General features: G+C 38.1%; 1 protein-coding gene across 1 annotated transcript; it reads left to right on the top strand.

Moving 5' to 3' along the window:
* Nucleotides 1-7,234: 7,234 nt before the first annotated feature.
* Nucleotides 7,235-19,646, top strand: LOC134291619 (choline transporter-like protein 1). The gene is made up of 8 exons (XM_062859600.1): nt 7,235-7,286; nt 7,356-7,463; nt 17,444-17,563; nt 17,631-17,734; nt 17,797-18,232; nt 18,430-18,795; nt 18,965-19,348; nt 19,412-19,646. The coding sequence occupies exons 1-8, from the start codon at nt 7,275-7,277 to the stop codon at nt 19,586-19,588; spliced, it is 1,707 nt and encodes a 568-aa protein (XP_062715584.1). The 5' UTR covers nt 7,235-7,274; the 3' UTR covers nt 19,589-19,646.
* Nucleotides 19,647-22,493: the final 2,847 nt, after the last annotated feature.

A 22,493-nucleotide genomic window follows, 5' to 3' on the forward strand; every position in this document is an offset into this window, starting at 1 on the left:
AACAATAAATTTGAAACAACTTATGCAGCAACTTTAGAAGATAATGTTGTAGAGACTTCCGGAAACAATTGTTAAAAAATCTATTTTTTGAAGAAATATTATGATGAAGTATTTCATCAACTTTAGAAGAGACTTATGGAAAGAATTTACTAAAATCTTCAAGAAACTCCTGGAAAATTTTCGAAAAAATTCGGAAGCTATTCTAGAAGAAATTCTTGGAAACGATTATTGAGGAATTCCTTAAGTAACTTCAGGGCAGTTCCAAAGGCAAATTTAAGAGGAGTTCTTGGAGGTGTTCCAAAAGAACTCTAGAAAAACTAAAAGAAACATCAAGAAATTTCTCGAAAACCTTCTGGACTCCACAAGAAATTTCAGGGGAAAATCCAGGTTTGGAGCGATTCAAAAGAAATTCTTGTAAAAGCTGCTTGACAAGTTGTTGAAGTTGCTTCAAGGCAATTCTAGGGGCAACTTCTAAATTGTTTGTTTTAATTTAAATTTGAAACTCAAACGTTTATCTCAACCAAACTTATGAATCTAAACTGAACTCCACGAAGGGCAATAGATTATAAAGTTTGACCCTTACACAAGTTCTGAACAGTTCAGATTTTTAATAAATATGCTGCTTCTTTTTGTTGTTTTTGTACATCTATATTTTGTGCGGCCCGCAGGTCGATCCCGAATTGCAAATTTGGCCCGCGGTATCCTCCAACCTGAGCACCACTGTTATAAACCAACAGAAAAGTACCTACGATAAGAGTAAATGGTTACCTCAAAAAGATTAGGTCCACATGTCTCATCATCTTGATAGTTTACAAGGATGCTACCTATTTTCAACAAAGGCGTTTTTGTCAATACTAGTAATTCTCAGGCTAGTTATTAACATTTAATTATCATTACCGAGCAATTCCTCTTCGAGTGGATAATAAGCTCAGTTCGCGAGTTTTGATGCAGTCCCATAAAGTTCTACAGACAATAGCCCTATCCTACAGTTGCCAATCAATACCAACTTGATACCTATGTAGGTACGGTCGTACCTGAGTTCCGCTCCAATTCGACAGTGGAAAGAGGTCAGTCCTGGAGTAAACAAATCTTTCGCCCCCTTTTCGAAAGGCGGATACAACTGTGATTTTCTGCTCTGTTGTCGTCGGCTGGGGGAAAATTCTGGTTTTATTTTGGCAACACCCTAACCGAAACTAGGCTGCAATGGTTTATTGATGAAGTTTACACATGCCATGAAGATATGTAAATAGTTGTTAGTTGGAAGTGCATATAGTTGAATAACTATTCACTGTGTTGACTTTTGGCCCGTGTGTTAATGTCTTATTAATTAGGGTACATTCAACAAACTGGGGATATCGTGGTATGGAAAGTTAAAAAATATTTGTTCGACTTATATAAACCACAGTAATTATTGGAAACTGTGGAATATAAATTCTTTAACACGTAGAAAAAAGATCTTATTCAGCTAACATTAAAGCTTTTATAGACAAATCGAACAAACAAAAATTACCAACGTTTGTAAAAGTAAATAACATCATTTCAGCATATTATTTCAAAAACGTCTTTGTTCAACTGAGATTGCAATAGTTCAGCATGTATGCTTACTCAGAATTGTTACTTGGGTTGTCACAAGTGTTGCAAGATACACAAATTCTTCAACAACTTTAAACATATCCTTATCAATAACTACCTCACCATTAACACTACTAGGCCTGTCTTAGAGACAGGCTGCTATCATGTACTTGGTCTTGGTAGAGTTAAACGTCAAGTATATCCTAGATGTCTCTCTCTCTTCAGAGGAGCATAAGCTTCCTCCACTAGGATCGATGCTGATAAGATCTATATCGTCCGCAAAGCCGAGGAGCATTTGCGACAGTGTGATTATAGTGCCATACCTCTCTGCACGCATTCTTATCCTTCGAGTGCAATGTTAAGCAATAAATTTGAAAGAGTATCACCCTGATTCAATCCATCTAAGATCATAAATGAGGTAGACACTTCGTCCGCGATCTGAATACTTGATTTTGATCTATCCAGCGCTGCGCTTATCAGCCTAATTAGTTTCGCCGGAAAACCATGTTCTGGCATCATTCGCCAAAGCTCATTTATTTTCACTGAATCTTATGGGTAGTACGCAGATCGCAAGAAATTTCTTGGCCTATCTTGATGCGTGGAAAATTCAGGCAAGGAATCGCTCAAGAAATAATAAAACGTCGCTATATTCCGAATCCTAGTACGGAGCTGAAACGAAACGTCAAATCAAATTCGAGAGTTCGAAGGTACGCTGCTGCCACCTGGAAAAAGTTTACTGTATGCGTGAAGGACCGATTTTTTAGCATGGGAAAGCATAGGAAGTCAGTTTTCAAATGCTTCTGAAAAATTCAAAACAATATTTAATTAAAAGCGGGTTGGTGTACGTGATAAGATATTCAATTAGCAAACTTTTTAGCATATAATTTTGGTTAAAAAGTTTTTTCCTAGATTAGATACTGTTTGTGTACGCGATTACGCTGGATGCCAGAACAAACGATGTTTGAACAGACGCACTAGCTGAAATCATAAGGACAACAGTACCCAGGCTGTACTACCAGCTAAACATACAACTTCTAGATTGCGGTCTTTATCTTCGATTGACCCGTGGAAGCATGAAGTAGGTACTTGTGAAAACAATAGCTATGTTTGACGCTCTCCTTATCGACTCAAATGTAGGATCTCTGTAATGAGTTCCGTTCCGATTGAATGTATGGATCGATATGCCATGATCACACTTGCCGAAATTTTTATCGCTTTGAATATGGTCTGTATTATAGTTTTTACTAAGCCGGGGCCCGTGGTGTAGTGGCTACACGTTTGCTTCATAAGCAGATGGTCATGGGTTCGATCTCAGCCCCCGGCACTTTCGTCAGTTGCTCTTTCCCCCTGAGAGCAGCTGACACTGAGCCTCTTCTGAGCTCATGGCTCAAATGGAGCCGGATATTTGGACATCGGCGAACGGCAACTTATAATGGACCTCCAATCGGACAGGAAAAGAGGAACAACCAACAGCCAATTCAGCAACATCCTCGTGCTCATCATTCTACCATGATAGGGTAGAAAGTGAAAACAGCGCAACGGTAACCAGTTAGATGTAGTATAATTGAAATAGAATACATTTAAGCGCTGTACAAATTGTAAGTACAGTTTCCAATTGGAATCGCTCACGCAGTGCCCTAGTGGTCAAAAGAGCTGTTATTTAGGAAGTGATTGAAGAATAAAAAAAATAGTTTTCACTATATTTCACTAAATATGTTGTAGGTTCAAATTACTCCACTTCTTCAAAACTTTTTCGTAAGAATTATGAATATTTTCATACAGTTTTTTTCATTCTATATCTAATGGCAAATAGACGTTCTCTGGATGGGGGCCCACAAAATTTTGTCCCCGGGCCCCCACATTTGTAAATCCGGCCCTGGTGTCACTGTTGATTCTACACACATTTTCCTCATTTCCACATTTTTGCAAGCACTGTTGCCAAAACAACGAAACAACAAATAGACAGTGTTGATTGCTTCAAATATTCATTTTTGTAGGACCATTCGAGATGTTCAGGAATCATGAACAGCGATAAAAAGGCAACATATGTTCATATAACTTAATTAATGCTGTTTGGGTAAATAATGTATCGCATTCTATGCCATTTGAAAGATTTGAAAGCGTATTAAAGCCTGTATCCGCAATAATCGTGACACAGGTAGCTCTGTAATAAATCGGTAAAATTGGTAAAAAAATCAGGGAACTCTTTGGTGTATGGTTATTATTTGTGCTAAATTTCATAAAAATCGATGCACTACTTTTAATTGTGGATGAAAAACAAACTGACGTGAATTTAATCATTTTGTACAATCATGACCAATTTTCATTTGCATATTAGATGGTTCTTTTACAAGGGCCCATATAGCCGAGGCGGTAAACGCACGGGTATTCAGCATGACCATGCTGAGGGTGACGGGTTCGATTCCCGGTCGGTCCAGGATCTTTTCGTAAAGGAAATTTCCTTGACTTCCTTGGGCATAGAGTATCTTCGTGCCTGCCACACGATAAACACATGCAAAATGGTCATTGGCAGAGGAAGCTCTCAGTTAATAACTGTGGAAGTGCTCATAGAACACTAAGCTGAGAAGCAGGCTTTGTCCCAATGAGGACGTAACGCCAAGAAGAAGAAGAAGAAGAAGATGGTTCTTTTACGCTACAGTTCAAAGTTCTGATAGGATAATTATGAAATTTCGTTAGCAGTTATGATACTTATAGAGACACTACCTTGCAAAATTTCAACAACTTGGATCAATTGGTAAAACTACGGGTGTTGATAGGTGTAAGTGTTAGTGAAAATTTTCGTGTTTTTCATGTGCGATGTTTGCCTATTCATAACTTTTAAATTTCTTTGCCAATTTTCATGATATTTTCACTAAAGGTAGTCGATTATGTGTATATTATGTCTGCTTAATTAGCTGATTATTGGTATAGTACTTTCAATAGTACAATAAAAACAATAAAGGGTGCAGACTAATTGCTCTCTGAGGGACTAAAATCACGTTCAGTTCCAATACATGTTTCGACTATAAAATTGTTGGTAATGAATCGATTTTTTTGAAATTTTTCCCATTCAACAAATGTAGATTGAGAGGTTTGTGTTCAAAATTTCAACCGTTTTCTTTGCCAAATTCAAAAGTTACAGTGCTGACAAGCAAAACAAGGGGCTGTACAAAATTCAATGGCGCGCATTCTACTCTTTCATTGCTACAACAAAAAGTACTGCACCGATTCAAATGAAATTTTGCAGGGGAAATGAACACAACTTAAGATGTTGTTAGACCAATTTCAAAGTATCTATTTCAGAGTTACAGCTGTTTTTCTGTGTCCTGAATATTGCGGATACAGGCTTTAATCGTCAGCGTAGACTTGGATGCATTTAGTATTTAACCCTTATTTTACATAGGGGTCTTTTTTGACCCAAACCGTACACTACGCCAGCGATCTATTCTCAATGTGTGGCAATATGAAGGTTAAACCAACAGAAATGAATTTGTTTCATTAACTGTTACCCTAACATCATTTACTGGACAATAAAATTATTTTTTGCCATTAAGTTGTGAAAAATAGGACATTTCAATTGGCTGAAGTATGTTGCAATGGCCTACTTTTCACCGCTGATGCAAGTGTGCCGAAAAGTACTACTTTTCGGTACTCTTAAGAGTGCTGAAAAGTAGCACTTTTCGGCACCTTTGGTCTAACGTACTTTTCACTTGCTGCCGCGCCTCCCGTAGATTCAGCTACTACCTCTACATCCACTGATCTGCTGGAATCCGGATCGAGACGATTTCAATCCCGATTCAAATTGCAAACCAGGTGTAGACGCTCTTGCTGAATCGACTTTTTCTTACGCCTCCACACAACTGTTTGACGCCGGGAGCTCGAACATTGTTGACAACTACCAAATACATCCCAGCCTACCTGATCGAACAAAAACCTACGCTGGCAAGCATGGATGCTCGCACGTGGTTCCTTCTGATACATGTTTGTGCAACTAGAAAAGGTCATATTGAATGGGTATTTTTCGTAATGGCAAAAAATTTTGTATGCAACTCGTTGCAAAACTCGATTTTTTCAGCATTCGTCGTATTTATCCAACTCGGCAAGCCTCGTTGGATAAATGTACGACTCGATCTGAAATAATCGTCATTTTGCAACTTGTTGCATAAATAACTATTTTGCAATTTGGCACTATAAAATTCATTTTATATTTGCCGTTTCAATATCCTAACGGCCTACTTTCCCGTACTAACCAAACAAATGCATTATGGTTCATAATGCATCTCATTTGGGTAGCATTATTAATCATAATGCTTTTGTTTGATTGACAACCTGTGTTACCACAGTAAGAGCTTAAAAAACTGTGACGGTTATAGCACGGCTTGCTTGATTCAGATTTCGTGATGGAGCACGTGGTAGTGCCCATCAACTATCAAGAAGTACAAGCACTGATGTTAATGATCATATTCTAGTAGGCCGTATGAGTAAAGCTGAGTAAATACTCTTTACTAAGATCTCTGTGAAGATTCACAGAGATTTGCTTCACAGCTTCACATGGATTTAGTAAAGAGCATTTACTCAACTTTATTCGTATGACTTAGTGAATAATTTTGGTCATTGCAAAAAATGTTGTATGCAACTCGTTGCAAAACTCGATTTTTACAGCACTCGTCGTATTTATCCAACTCGGTAAGCCTCGTTGGATAAATGTACGACTCGTGCTGTAAAAATCATCATTTTGCAACTCGTTGCATAAATAACTATTAAAAAATAATCGTTACTAATTTAAACAAAACAGTACCAAATACGTGAAATAATTAAGATCATTCGGCGTGCTGTGGTTCCTGTCTAAAAAACAATCTCGGTTATTCAACTTATTCCGGGAAGTCCATAAGCATAATCGCTATTATGTACGTGCTTCCGCATTGAATTGTTAATATCCATTCCCAAAGGTACTCCCACCGCTCCCCCGTCTGTAAGTCAACGAAATATCAATAACACCCTCACACTCTTCAATTCCATTGCCATTAGGACCTATTTGTTCCAGCCAGTCTGCCTATTGCTATGATACTTCAGCAACAGAAGCGCTTCCAGGTGGCCTCATTCCCGCCCCGCGTAGAACCTACTTTGGCACAATTTCAAATTGCGTTGAAGACAAACGACGGCGGCGACGACGACGACGACGACGCCGACAACAACGACGCGACGATGCAGGACAGCAAGCAAGCAGGCTGCAGCCAGCTATCCTGGTTTGAACCGGTGCCGTAATCAAAAAACGCACGGAACGGAACTGTCTGTTGCTCAGGGAAACGCGCGGGCCAATACAACAAATAGGGGCGAGTTCCTGTTTCCGATACCTATGTGTAAGATATTGGCGGGAAAACGGGAACACAAGTTGGAATTTGGGATGGGAATGCCGTCGTTTATTTCAAATTCAACTTTGAAAGTGAAAATCTTTGCAGGTTGGTTTAAACCTGACCCTGAGGGTCTTAAAACGACTTTCGTAGATGAATTTTAGCTTTTTTTTACTTAAAAAAAGGGGGAACAAATACCTACTGCATTGGAATACAAGCTTGGAAGCCAACGTTTGGTTCAATGCAATGGAGACGCATGGTTTCGCATATACCTAAATAGTGTACTAAATTTGTAAGCCAGGTATGTAATTGGGAACTGCAGTAGGCTTCGTTGATAAGAGTAATCGTGAAATGTGCTTCAAAGTTTGTAAACAAATGCTTAACTAGATTCAGTTAAAAAATCCAATTATTTTTATATTTCAATACTTTCAGAAGAAAACTGGAATCCCAATATCAAGTTACGAGTCATTATATGAAACTGAGCGGCACTGTACGGATGTTACGTTTCTCTTACTGAAGGCGATATTCCTAATAGGTTTGGTAAGTTCAAGGAAAATTTCCGTTAGAAATCATCTTTGTTTTATTCTTCTGTTGTCCATGGACAAAGTGATATAACCCAATCCTTGTTTGCACGAGTCTGGTTTTTGCTATAACTTAGTGAATTTTCAACCGATTCTCATAAAATTTTGTACACATGTAGGCACAATTAGTATGTACTATCAGTGTACAAAATTTCATGAGAATCGGTTGAAAATTGTCTCAGTTATAGCAAAAACCAGACCCATGCAAAAAAAATAATCGGGTGTAAGTAGAAGGTCTTGCCTGGGAATTCGTAAGACAAAATCCCGGGATCTAAAAAATACTGAATCCCGGGATATTTTTCTGGAATTTCCAGGATTCCCAAAAAATCATAAAAATGGCATGTGTTCTACTAAAACATAACTATTCATTTTCCCAATCGACTTTACACTATCTGGGAGTTGCAATTGCCATCTTTTTTCATGGAAATCAAGTTGTAGGAAGAAATCCTTGTTTATGTTTCAGATTTTTAGCGGAATATTTGATTATAATAGATTTATGATAATGAATCAGGATTTATTTTAGCCCATTACTAGGTTGTTCTGGTAGTTTTCATGGTCATATTCCTTACAGCACTTTTATTAGCAGAATTTTTGACGCATTTTTTATAAATCATTTGAAATATTCAGGTGAACTTTTGCAAAATTTTCTAGGGATATCTGAAATTACAGTTATTACAGCAGGTATTTCTTTAGAAATTTCTGCAGAAATTCATACAAAGGCTTCTTCAGATTTTTTTCAGAGTGTTCCTCCTTGCATTTTCTCAGAAATTCTTCCAGGACTTTTTCCCAGAATACCTATAGGAATTTTTACTCGGAAATTCGAGAAATTTCCCCAGAAATAATCACTAGAAACTTCTACAAAAAATACTTTGGAAATTACTAATGAGAGTTTTCTTATAAACTTTATAAAAATACGTTCATGAATTCCTCCGGGAATTTTTCCAGAAAATTCTGAAGCAACATTTGAAAAGGGCTCAAGAGGTCTTGTGCCTTTTTTCGAAAAAGCTCCGTAGGGCCTAACAGCAGCCTGCCCACGCAAATGAACACCGTTATCCGAAAGATCGATGTTTGTGTGAATAAGCGATGGGGGCTCAGGAGCGACGTGTGAAGGCATTGTTTACCTATGCTTGTAAGACCTTTTCAAATGTTGCTCCAGAATTCTCCATGAATTTCGGTAAGGGATTTCTCGAGGAGCTCTCCTTTAAAATCCCTAATAAATTATAGGGAATCAACCAAGGGTTTCTCAAGGAGTTTTTACAGGTATTGCTCCAGGAATTTCTTCAGCAACTCTTTCTAGGATTCATTCCGAAATTTCCCTGGAATTGTTCCAGATATTCTTCCAGGAAATTCCTTCTAAAGGTTCCCACAAGAAGCTCATGAAAAAATGTTCAGGGGTTACTGAAGAATTGTTTAAAAGTTTTTTTTTAATTGCTCCAGGTGTTCCTTTAGAAAAATCTTCTAAAACTGCGGCTCCTTCAAAAATTACTTTTAAAATTTCTTCAGAAATTTCTTCAGCAATACCCACAGAGACTCCTTCAGTTGTTTAAGGATTTAAGGAGTTTTTTTCAAGAATTCTTCATTGATTCTTCCCTGGCCAAGTTCGCAGGGGTTGACGGTATTAAAGTGAAGGAGTTTCATTTTGATTATTGTAATGAAGTGTTCTTTAGTGTAACATATCACTTTTTTAACACTTTAATGCGCCTCCAACGGTTCATCACGAACCGGCTGCTGCAGATGGAGTATGGCTGATCATATGCATCAGACAGGCTCGATTAACACAGAGGAACCGCCGGGGCTCATTAGAGTCTATTCCCAAGCAATAGTTCCAAGTCGATTGGATTTGAGAAGGGTTTGATGATCGTTACAAATCCTAATGAAAGTATTATAGAATTTGCGACAGGTTAACTGCCCCCACTCGCATAACAGTCCCATATGAATAGGAAATCCAGCAAAGATGGGACTGTTTTGCGAGTGGGGGCAGTTAACCTTTTGGAGCCGATTTTTTTCGCCGTTGTCGACGCAACCTCGCTGGTGTCGAACACGTTTGTTATGCTCGGTTTCATCGCCGGAGTCATATATGACCCCTCCGGCTCCAAAGGGTTAACCTTTTACAGCCAGCTGTTGTTTGGGCGCTCTTTCCCACGTTCCTCGGTTGATTTTGATTAGTAATTTATTAATGTCATAGACGCTATTTCGAATTTTTACAATGTTACTTGGTCATATTTTCTTTAAATAAAGCAATTAAAATCAACCGAAGAATTAATAGAGGGAAGGAGATTTGCAGCACTTAATTGTGCTGATAGATTCGAAGCTAACGTGCGAACACTTAAACGCATTGTTGACGTCAATGCGTTTGACGTGACATTTTGGACAAAAACTGACTGCTTTTTATCAGCTGAACAAAGTTACTTGTGTAAAATGACATGGTTTATCGAGGTAAGACCGATAGGACAATTGAACGAATTTGAATATTTTTCATAGTATTTGTAGGGGGAAGAATACATAATAGTTAACAAGCAATCTTTATTATTTTAAAACTTGGCTGACCAACTTGGCGTATTTTTGTTTATCTTAGATGGTATTATGACACCAACAGAAAAAATATCAGAAGTTCAGTTACATGTTTCTGTGGGTTTTGGACCGATGACAATTTATTGACTCAAGAGATATACACAGAGAAGTAGGAAACAATTAGCGAAATCAAGAAAACAATTTGACACACGATCGACTATATTTTAACATATACGAGGTTCGACTGATTCGATAAAAAAACAAACATACTATAACTGGCTTAACGAGGAGGAAAACATATTGAACCTTACCACAGAACCAAACAAGAAGACAAATACATACCGTGTGGCCATAACACTATTTACATAGGCAAATCCTGACTGACTGACCAATTGAAAACTTTCCAATCTTCTACCGTAACTTTCTGAGTCAGTTTGCGGTGTCTTAAGGACGCGTAGTGCGTCATCAGCATCATTGAAACCTCGATCGAAATTTCAAAGTGATAAAACTTTATTACTTATGCTCATACTTGCATGAAAATGGATCGTCCCATATGCCCACTCGTGGTGAGTGTGATGATACTTTTTCAGCTGCTGCGTGACCGCAGAACTGCCCGTTTTTTATCACTTCAAAAACGCGAGGTAAACAATCATTGAAAACAAAAGTCAATGATTCCTATGAAAATTCTGTGATGCACCAAGTCACCTTAATGGATATTATTTTTCGCGTACGGCTGGTAAACTGCTTCTGAAAAATTACGTACTCTATTCAGAGTATTCAGAGTGCAGCTAGAAACCTAGCAAAAAAAATAATACTTCATTGATTCTTTCGAAATTCTTCCAAGGATTACTGAAGAAATATTCAGAAGTTTTTTTTTAATTCTTCAGAGATTGCTTTATGAATTCTTTCAGATATATCTCCATAGATTTTCACAGAAGTATTTCATGAACCTACAAAAAATACTGATGAAGTTTTTTAAGGATTCCTGGAGATACTTCTTGAGATTCCAAAAAGAAATTTTTGAAAAATTCCTAGAGAGATTCCCGAACATTTTTTTTGAAACACTTTCTGAAACGGAGTTTCTGGAGGAATTCTTGGGTAATACCTTTAAAAAACTCTTTGAGATGGCACTGGAGGAATTCCCAAAAGAATTATCAAGGAAACATTCTTGGAAGAGTTTCTAAAGGACACCCTTGAGGATTTTTTTAAAGTAAACCTTGGGGAAATATCTGAAAGAATCCTTGGAAAAAAATCTTCAGGAATACGTGCAGAAATTGGCGTCAACGGTGGTACCGTGGGAGTTCTTGAGTAAACTCCTAATAAAAATTCGAATGTACTCCTGGGTGTTGAGAAGCAAACCTAGGAATAGCTCCTGCAGATACTTCCCAGTAAACCACAGATCGTAATGGGAAGTGCATTCAAAATCCTATATCTCGCTGTCAGAAATCAAAATCGTAAAAACCGTTGAATCTTGATAAAAAATGTCAGTCCAATTGTATATAAATCGTTGCTGCGATTTGTTTCGGAGTAAGTTTGCTGTGTATGAAGCAATCCCAAGTAGCAAAATTAATTTTATGATGCTTTGGAAGTATTCTTGAACACCTATTCTTTAAAACCATGCATAAACCAAATTGCTCTGCAAAACGACGTCAACTCAACCATAAACCCGCCATAAGGCTAAAGAGGCCCATCCTAAGACGCTCTTGGAGAGTTGATTATAAGATTTTCTTAAAACTTGTTGTACTTCCCAAGATGTCCTGTAGGCGAATTGATCTCTCATTGAAGAACTCTTCAAGTGCACGATAAAACGATAATAAATTTGTCAGTTTTTGTTGCTGCTGCAGCTTTTATGTTGAAAGATAAGTGAAATTAAATCTAAAAAAAAACACTATGAAAATGATACGTTATTGTAATCGGAATTAATTTATAACACAAATTGGGAATATTTCCGTGGCGTAACAAGGTTGTCAACTGTGAAGCAAAATTCATCGTATATATGTTGCAAGATACTTCCAAAAATTGCAACGCGCTTCGATAATAATGCGATAACATATTTAAAATTATTATTCCTGGTAATTAGAACATTTTTCTTCAGTTTTCTCAACATGGCTTCCATTGAAATGCAGGTCGATGGTCGGTCCATTATCGATGGTTTAATCAGCACCACCATAAGAACGTCATAAACTACTTTCAACTCAAACAAGAGTTAAATGCGTTAGTCAAGTGTAATAGGACTTATAACGTTCTCAATGCAACTTAAGCAAGGATAAAAAGTGTTGATCAAGAGTACTCAGGTTTATAACGTTCTTGATGCAGGTTTATACAAACTCCACCGAGAACGTCATAAATCTTGGATGTAAAATTGTAAACAAACAATAAATTATCGAACCGTGGTGAACTATGTGGGCCTCGTTCGACTAATTTAATTATTGGTACGGTACCGTTGTCAACCAGGAACATCTCTCCCGAGAACCGGCATTGAAGCGGTGCAGCAACGCTTCATTCCTCCAGTCAGCATTTTCAACAGGTAAGTAGTTGTTGTTTTTCACAATGCTAAAAATGATAAGTGGATACCCCGATTGCACGGGAATCGACGTTCCTGCATGACCAAACCAACCTTTTCGGATGCTGCTACCGGAGGAATTTGGCACTGCACCGCGACGAGGTTGGTTTTCTGGATTTGTGTTCCTAATTGGCAGTGATAATAAAACGATGAGAATCATAATTGGATGCTTGAGTTTTTATTTTATTTTTCGTGTGCCAACAGTTGCTCTCGCTCAAGAATGATTAATTGAAGATAACTACGAGAGCCCTATAAAACTGAAAATAAGTTCAACAGTTCTTGTTGTGTTTTTGGTTTTATGGACTGAACCCCAAGTGTTCTTGGAGGTGTTTTTAAAACCACATATTGATGAAGAACAGTTGTGCTCAGCTGAAACTCTGATAAGATCAACTGGAATATGTAATGCTCTTTATTATCATATCATATCATATCATAAAAATAAATAAAACCAAATAGAATCAAGATTGTTACTTGGGAAGTCATAAATATGTAACGCCAATTGAAGTCGTCACTGTTTGCATACGCTCACAAGTCATATATAATGTTTGTAAAGTTTGATGGGAATCGTAATGACTTAATGAATTTCGGCACCGCGACGAGGTGATAGCATCCCACTTCCCGTGCCCATCACCGCCTGGCCGCTGATTATGTTTAGGGACTGGAATCATTTTGTCTACCAATAATGATATACGGGCAATCTTTGAGAGTGTTCATAATTAGCGAAGGAAGACTTGTCTCACAAGAGTAAACTTTTCCCGCGACGAGGACGACGACGTCGTGCACTCGATGTGGGAATTATGTTTTAAACAAAACAAGTGCAAATCCAACTCGCTACGAGTTGTATATAAATCGACAGCTCATCATTAGGTATACTATATATCAGTACAACATTGTTATAATAGAATCGCAATGACTTAGAAAAAAAATGCATTCTATTCTTCATATCAGCATTAACGTAGGAAGGCAAAGGCAACTTTCATGGGTGATTAAGAAAGCTTTAGTTTATATTGGCCAAAAATTTGTGCTCTGCTCAAGGCAGATCAGTTAGTACAGTGGCATGGTCTTAGACTCACAATCTCGAGGTGTGCTAGGGGAACGTCCATAAATTACGTCACGCTTTTAGGGGGAGGGGGGGTTAGTAAAGTGTGACAACCTATACAAAAATTTCAGAGGTTTCATACAAAAAGTGTGACATAGGGGGGAGGGGGGGTTGAAAATGGGCAATTTTTGCGTGACGTAATTTATGGACGCTCCCTAGGCTAGGTGTCAACTTTTTTTATACAGGGGGGTGGCCAAAATGTTTGGGATAGGCAACTTTGAAAAAACGTTTAAAAATGGCTGATTACATAAATATTTTGATTTTTTCTTTGAATATATGGCTTTACGCCCTATAAAAGGGCCTAACTCAAAAATGGGTGCTACGATTTTTTTTCAAATTTTGCCCAGACATGCAGGATAGTCATAGAAAACGAATGGTGGGCACCGATTGGATGGAGATTTTTATTTTATAATAACGGTCTGGGGAGCACCGTGAACAATATGTAAATGCATCACAAACTATTAAAATATAGGTACTTTTTAAACGTTGAAGAAAGTTATAATCGATTGACACTTTTTCGGTTTTTCTCGAAGTATTTTTTTAACATCAATGTCAATAAATTTAAGTGGTGATATCCAAAGATTTTCCACTTCTGTTCTCAAGTTAACTCTAATCAGATATATTAGAGCTTATTTAGACTGAAGGAAGAACACATTTAGTAAATTTTATGTGGTAAGGTACCCCGGGGCAAGTGAGAATCCGGGGCAAGTGAGACCTACAGCTATAATTTTTTATTTTTTTAGTTTTAAGGCAAACATTCTTCACAGAACACATAGGTATTACACCAACGAATACTTTGAATTCATTTTTTTTTATTGTTCTCACCATAAAGAGACCATATATGTTATTGTTGATCATATGTAATTTTCAATTCACTAAGTGAGATTAACGCACTCTACTACATTCGTCGTTTAAAAATAGAATAACAAATAAAGTAAAACTTTTTCAGTTTCAGGATAATATTTGGAGTACTTGCAAATTATTTTAAGCGAAAAAGCTGTAATTTATTCTCATTTCAAACACAAACACAATTTCATAATTTGATCTCGCTTTCTTTAGCCTAAGTCGAAATTTACACAAAAGTAAAGTAAAAATCGGCATCTTAAGTGAACAATCGTTGAATTACATTTAATTACTTCTATTCTGATGATAAAGCTATTGTTTAAAATAGTAAAGTCTTGGATAGAACATTTTTTTTTCGAAATTATCTTTTTTCATATTTTCGTTCAAGCAAATTCTATATTTTTTTCGTTTTTCGCTGCATAATGAGTTTTTTCTGAATATTAAGGAACCGGTATGAAAAAATTGAAAAACGACTTATTCAAAGTTCACGATTTAAAAACCTTTATTTAATGATATCAAGGAAAACATAACATCTGTAGATCTTGAAAAATCTTTTTTTTTCATCAACTACGAAATATGAAAAGCAAGTTTGGAAACCTTTCGGCATTTAACCTTAGGGCCATTATCGTATTAATAAAAGAAATTTGTTTTGCACGAGCTGCTAGAGTTAAATCTATTTTTCTCAGTGATTCGTTATTATGTGTTACGTAATTTATGGACGATACCACAAAACTTTTCCAACATAAATCGCCAAACATAGTTATTCACATAAGATATCTATAATTTATGCTACCTAACATATATGCAGCAACTATATTAAGCCATTTGTACAAAAATTCCGAATAGGTCCTACTTGCCCCGTGAAACGGTGTAAATGAAGATCTGCTCCACTTTTCATCATATGCATAATATACATAATTTAAAAATTTTGAAACAGATTCAATGCCCGTTAATAAGAAGAAATATACCAACAATGTCGTTTAGAACTATTGGAATTATAAAATTATTTATGTTTAGAATTTTTTTGGCTTGACAAAACCAAACTAGCATTTTTTTAGGTCCCACTTGCCCAGGGGTACCTTATTGTAAATTTGACTTGTTTTATATGAGTAAAAATTTCAACCAAGTATAACTCAATTTGCCGTGAGAAAATATTACATTTTATAACGTCGTATTAAGTATCAATATATATTGTTAATAAACGTTAAAAAATTCATTCAATTTGGTTCACTGGTTTCCGAAATATGACAGTTCAAAAATTAGTTGTCCAAATAATAGTGTTTTACCCGAACGGTTCTAGCTTCGCGAAAAATGAATCAATGGAGGCCAAATTTGTACCAATGATGCACATATAATAGGTTGACAAACAGTCAAAATTTGAGATTTTTTGATGCACTTTTTGAAAAGTTACAGCATGTTGAATTTTTTGGCGGGAGAAAAAAAGTTGCCTATCCCAAACATTTTTTCCATCCCCTGTAGCTAATTACGGACATCCTATTACATATCATCTGAAGTCGTATTTTACTCTTTCGATCGATTATTTGGGACATCGTAATGATGATCATATGAAATCGCAAAATATCGTCAGAAGTATGTATATTAGAGTGGGTCAACGTTGTATGGAGAAAACAAAGAACAAAGCTTTTTCAATCTATATTAGCGTCCAAAACAATTGTGCAAAATTTGGAAGCGATTGGTTGCGTCCTCGCATTCCGCATTGCGATTGAAATTTGTATGGAAGTTAGTATGGGAAAAAAAACTTTTTGCATTTTACTCAAAAGTTGAATTCTTTTGTCTTATACCATGTAACTAATTAAAGTTAAAGTATAGCCTAGGATATGCCGCAAAACTTTGCCTAAGACCGCAAAGTTATCCCACGCTTGTGAAAAGAGTTATTCGCTTGGTAACTTAGGCCAAAACTAGAGATTAGATTATTGATGTTATTCCTTTACATGTTAAGGATGGACTTGTTAGAATCCCAAAATGTTCGCCACAATGGCCGACTTTGGCACCTACTCACGATTTTGAGCGCTCAAATCTCTTCGTAAACAAAACCAGCGCATCTAAGCTTCTTATTTTAAGCTAATTACAAGTGAGCAAGAACAGAATAATAAAATGCACTGTTGTTTGAAGCTTGCTTCTTGAGATTTGTGCGTCTGAAGTTGTGATGCACTGTTGAAGCAGGATTTCAAGAAGTTTGTCCTTAAACGTTAAGCACCATCGGGCAATCTGTACGTTATAACTCTTTTCACAAGTGTCGAATCAATTTGGGGTCTTCGGCAAAGTTTTTCGGCTTATCCTAGGCTATAATTCAACTTCATTAGTTAGAAAGTTTTAGACGAAAAATTTCAATTTATGAGAAAAATGCAAAAAACACGTTTTCCTATACTAAATTCCATACAAATTTCAATCGCAGTACAGAATACGGGGAATTGCTCTCAAATCTTGCACACGCTAAAAGGAATCGAAAAAAATTGTTCCAAAAAATCGACTTTGTTGACCCAGTCTAATATACAACCTCTGGAAGCAACCAACGGTTGTCAAACTAACATTCCTTCCCTTCTCTGGTTGATCGTAAGGACGTGGCCAGCGCCGTCATTGACCCAATAAAGTTAGAGTTCTCGGTACGTTCACATTGAGGATGTTTGCTAATCCCAAGCCTCTTCTGCTAGTTCTCTGTGCAATTCCGCTACCCCTTGTCAATCATGGAGTAGCAACTGCGAAGTGTAAAATCACCAATGCTCATGCTACTTTTTACTTAGGCTAATTCTGCACTTACCTACTTGAATGTATGAATTTTACTGGATTGTGATACCACTTCATCTGTACATGCCTGTTGGATACCAATTAATCTGTTATAAATTTAATTGCGTTCTACTATTTTTTTTCTGTTCTATAACGATTTTTATGTTTAACTTTACAGTTTGTTCTTATTGCGCTATGTTTCCCTCGATCGGATATTTATCGCATCATCAACGGCTATGACGACTGTGGAAATGTCTGTGGTCGCGAAAATGTACAGATTATGGACCTACTTTGTTCTGTAAGTATGTCCATTACTTAAATAAAAGGTAAGAAAATTCTATATTTGATATCGCTTACTTCCTCAGGGAAAAAATATGATCTCCAAGAAATATCTACTGTTGATCGTCATCGATTCCGTCACGGAACCTGCTCGAAGATGTGTTTCCGATTGCGATGCTGATGGTGGATAGTTAGTCTCAAAGTTCAACCAACGTGGATGCAAAATTTTACAAAAAATTTCTTACATTCCAGCAAATTATTCTTCAACCGTTGCATTCGATTCGATCCTCTCCTGCGGGAACGTGCTCCCCAGGGCTTCCTCGATGAACTGTGGCAAGACGTGGAGCTGTTCCGCTTGAGTATTCTCTGGCTGTGCCTGTTGGGATTCTTCAGTTCACTGCTGGTGTTAGCATTGCTGTGGTACATTCCTCGGATCCTCATTTGGACGTTGGTGTTCGGAACGATTGTGATATGTGTGGCAGGAACCGGCTGGTTTTGGATCCAGTGGCATCTGGAGAGTGGTGCCAGCCGATGGTTGTACTTTGCGTTGGGGTCTAGTGTGGTGTGTATCTTGATTGGAGTATTTTTGGCGGCCGTTTGGAAGAAGGTCACCCTGATGGTGCAACTGCTTCATGAATCCGGACTAGCGCTGAAGAGCATGGTTTTCTTGATTTTTTTGCCAGTATTGGTAAGATATACTGTCTTACTTAACCCTTTGGAGACGGTATTTTGAAAATTTTTCACCTTTCTGGATGCAACCTCGCTGGTCTAGAACACGTTTGTAGAGGTCGGTTTTCTCGGCTGGGCTAAAGTGACCCATCCGTCTCCAAAGGGTTAAATGCGTCATTCATGAATTTGATGAAATCCGCTGTCCAATGTTTTCAGACCATTTTAATCATGACTGCCATGCTAGGCACCAGTCTCTACCTAGGGCTTTTGATCGAAAGTTGCGGTTCTGCAGCTGTGGTTGGTTCAAGTGTACACTACGTTAAGGATTCCCTGGCAGTACTCACACGGTGGTACAATTTCATGGCCTTGATTTGGTTCTATCACTTCCTGTTGGGATGTCAGCATGCGGTAACCGCAGGAGCGATCACTCAATGGTATTTTACTAGACAGGACGACCGACTCCAAAACGTACAGAGTAGAAGCTTCACAATGCTAGTTCGATACCACCTTGGAACGGTTGCATTGGGGTCTTTCTTGTTGGCTGTTTTGCTGCTGTTTCAATGGATGTTGAAAATTATGCGGGTAAGTCTTCAATATATTTCATTTCTATTAGATCTGATTCTGGGAGGCTTGGTAACTAGTTGTCGGCCAGAGTGTAGATTGAGCAATTAAAACTGCGTTAGATCTAATCTATCTTACTTTATTGTTGTTACTTTCCAACACTTACACGTTACTGCGTCACAAATCACAGCTGATAACAAGAAATTCAAGATCTAACCGACGCAAGTGTTGCTGTCTCTATTGCTGCCAATGTTGTGTGGGATGCCTCCAATCCCTACTGGATCCCATCACAAGGAAAGCCTATATTTTTACCGCACTTTATGGTCAATCGTTTTTCACGGCTGGAAAAAGAGTGGCAAAAATGTATGCGGAAAATTCGGGACAAATGTTCGCCGTTGACATCATTGGAAGTATCATTTTCATACTGGCCCAACTTTCGGTTCTGGTTCTGGTTGGATTCATTGGCGTGAGGCTGGTTCAAAACCATGCCGAATTGTATCATCCCTATGTGCTGTTGGCGATTGTTCTAATGATCGTTTATCTGATTACGCATTGCTGTATGCTGATGTATAAGGTGAGTCGTGGTGAACATCAATAATGGTTTAATAATGATAATTTATGTATCCCATTCTTTCAGATATCAATCGATGGTGTATACCTTTGCTTTTGCATTGACACAGAAATGAACAATGGTGTTGAACGACCTTACTTCATGTCCGAACAGTTGCAGAAGTTTATCCAGGGTACAGCCAAGTCCATACGACCACCAAGATTGCGTACAAGAAGCAATCCACAGCAAGAGCAACAAATTTGAAGAGAGTAACCAAATCTTGGAATTAAAATAATTTCAGTAGATAGAAGGTTTTAGAAATTGGAAGATTCATATTTTCAAACTGAATAATTCATTATGATAGAAATAAGAGTTATCATTGCATGTCCATCGTTCTTCGGTAGACGACTCCGGGGTCGAAATGTTTCACTAGCAAATTCGGTACACGATGCCTTGTTTTCAGTTTCTCTAATGTCTTCAATATTTTGCCCCGGAGGTAATAATCTAAAATGATTGCTGTAAAAATTCATGCAGGGATTTCCATGAAAACCCTAGAAACAAATTGTTCGTCTGAAGGATAGCTTTCAGGTATCAGTAGGTTGGCTCCAGAGGCACGTTCTCCTCCCTTTGGAAGATTTGTGGCATCGCCATGAACACGAGCCCATTCATCAATTAGCTGAGAGAGAAGGGAAGGAAAATAGGATGGGACAGGGAAAATGACAGGTAGGTATAAGGGAATAGGATCGTCATACACGCATAAGCGTACCACAACGGGTTCACACAGCGTCCAGAAAAGGGCAGTGTGATAACGCATAAAGCGCAAGTTTCTGGTGTCAGTTTCACTTAATAAGTGTTCATCGAGTTCTCGGAAACGCAATTGTGCAAATACTGGACAGTTACATATCAAATGATACGATGTTCCATAATCGGATTCACAGCTATCACATACAAATGAATCAGCTTGCTGAATATTCGCCATGTGATAACTGAGTCGGCAATGGCCAGTCAATGCTTTGACCAGTATGCTGCAATTCTTCTTAGACAAATTTGTTAGATTTTTCGCCAACCCTGGAAATGGCTCAGTATAATACAATTTTGTTTGACGACATGACTCCAAACTAGTCTTATATTGTTTGTGCTGAGTAGCCCAGGTGTCAATCTGAAGACCCTACACTCCGATATCGCAATAGCTGGCTCAGGGCCAATGATTTCATGTTATGCTCCAAAGCGAGCTAACTCATCAGCCATTTCATTTCCAGCGATGGAAGAATGGCCAGGTACCGTAAACCGGGGTCAAATTGATCTTCGGGCCGAAATTGATCAGACGTTTTTCCGTTAGAAAAAGCATATTTTTAAAAGTTTTCTTTTAAGTATCGTGCTGTAGGAATCTGATACTTAATGCTATTTGTAAGGAAACTATTCAAAGAATGCTTTATCTACTTGGAAAACGACTGGTCGATTTCAACCCAGAGATCAATTTGACCCCGGTTTACGGTACCCATAAAATGTGAACAGCATTTGCTGAATCCAGCTCCTCGATTTGAGTTCGACAAGCGATAACTAACTTTGACCTAGAGTTGGCCGAAGCAAGTGCTTCAATAGCAGCCTGGTTATCTGAACAGAAGTATATTACTTTGCCCATTACGTGCTGCTGAAGTGCTGATTGCACTCCGCACATAAGAGCAAAGATTTCGGCCTGAAAAACGGTGCAGTGTTTACCAAGTGAATAAGACTGATGCATCCTTAGCTCACGAGAATAATCACCAGCACCTGCTCGACCTTCGAGAAGGGAGCCATCCATCAGTGTAACATACGATGCCGTCTGAAATACTTCTCTCCAGATATCCAGATCTCCACTCTTCCCGGGAAGGGAATTTCGTGGAAAAGGTCCTATATGGAAAATTTCAAGCAATTGTAAGATCACTTGGAGCAAGGACAACTTTGTACCAATTCACCAAAAGTGGAAACAACGAGGTGTGTGTTGAACTGCGGTTCACAGGAGTTTCCGTTAGTAAACCGAGTACCCATAGACGGTAAGTGCAAGAAAGTGCTTCTTGTTTGAGATGAATGTGTAGTGGGGCAACGTCAAAGAGCACTTTGAGCGCTGCCGTAGGAGTTGAAGAGAACGCTCCAGACATCGCCATTAAGCACATCCTTTGGAGATGTCCTAATTTTGATTGGACCGTTCTCACTTCGCCCTTTTGCCACCACACCGGACATCCATAAGCCATTATTGGCCGAACAACAGTTGTGTAAATCCATTTGATATACTTGGGTTTAAGACCCCAAGTTGTACCAAAGGTTCGCCGGCATTGCCCGAAGGCCATACAAGCTTTCTTGATTCTGAACTCAATGTGAGGTGTCCAGGAAAGCTTGGAATCAAGAATGACTCCAACGTACTTTACCTGTTCAGTCACATTGATTTCAAAGAGCCGCAAAGGTCGAACGCCATTACGGTTTCGCATTTCCGTAAAAAGAACAATTGATGTTTTACTCGGATTAATCGTAAGACCACATTGGCGACATCAACCCTCAACTAACTGAAGGGCGCGTTGCATCAGGTCGAAAAGGGTGCTGAAACACATACCGACTAACAATGTTAGGTAGTCGTCGGCAAAACCATAAGTAGGAAAACCGCTATTATTGAGTTGCCTCAATAATGCGTATCTGCTACAAGATTCCACAAAAGTGGTGATAAGACTCCCCCTTGGGGGCATCCACAAACACTCAATTTCCTAATCGCCGCTTGACGCAATGTCGCGAAGAGATGTCGGTTTTTGAGCATTTGGTGAATCCAATTGGAAATCATTGGAGATGTACCATGACTCCGTGCGGCTTCCAATATGGCATCGAAATGCACGTTGTCAAAAGCACCCTCGAAACCTTAGAAAACACTTAAACAAGATTGCTTTTGAGTGAATGCTTTCTCAATATCGTAAAAAACCTTGTGTAAACGAATCACAGTGGACTTACTAGATTGGAAGGCATGTTGGTTCACATGAAGAGGCACAATGCGTTCTAAGCGTTCCAGAAGAAAAGAAGTCAAACTGATAGGTCTGAAACTCTGTGCTTCTTCATACGACGCACGACCCAGTTTCGGAATGAACTTCACAGTAATATCCCGCCAAGATTTAGGAATATATCCTGTAACAAAACTGCAAACAAGTTT

Source organism: Aedes albopictus, chromosome 3 (genome assembly GCF_035046485.1).
Source record: "Aedes albopictus strain Foshan chromosome 3, AalbF5, whole genome shotgun sequence".
NCBI lineage: Eukaryota > Metazoa > Arthropoda > Insecta > Diptera > Culicidae > Aedes > Aedes albopictus.

What these genes read in the sequence shown, in the direction of transcription:
- LOC134291619 (XM_062859600.1), top strand. An exon ending in CGATATTCCTAATAGGTTTG is followed by an intron (nt 7,464 to 17,443) that starts GTAAGTTCAAGG and finishes TTAACTTTACAG; the next exon opens with TTTGTTCTTATTGCGCTATG. An exon ending in TTATGGACCTACTTTGTTCT is followed by an intron (nt 17,564 to 17,630) that starts GTAAGTATGTCC and finishes TTACTTCCTCAG; the next exon opens with GGAAAAAATATGATCTCCAA.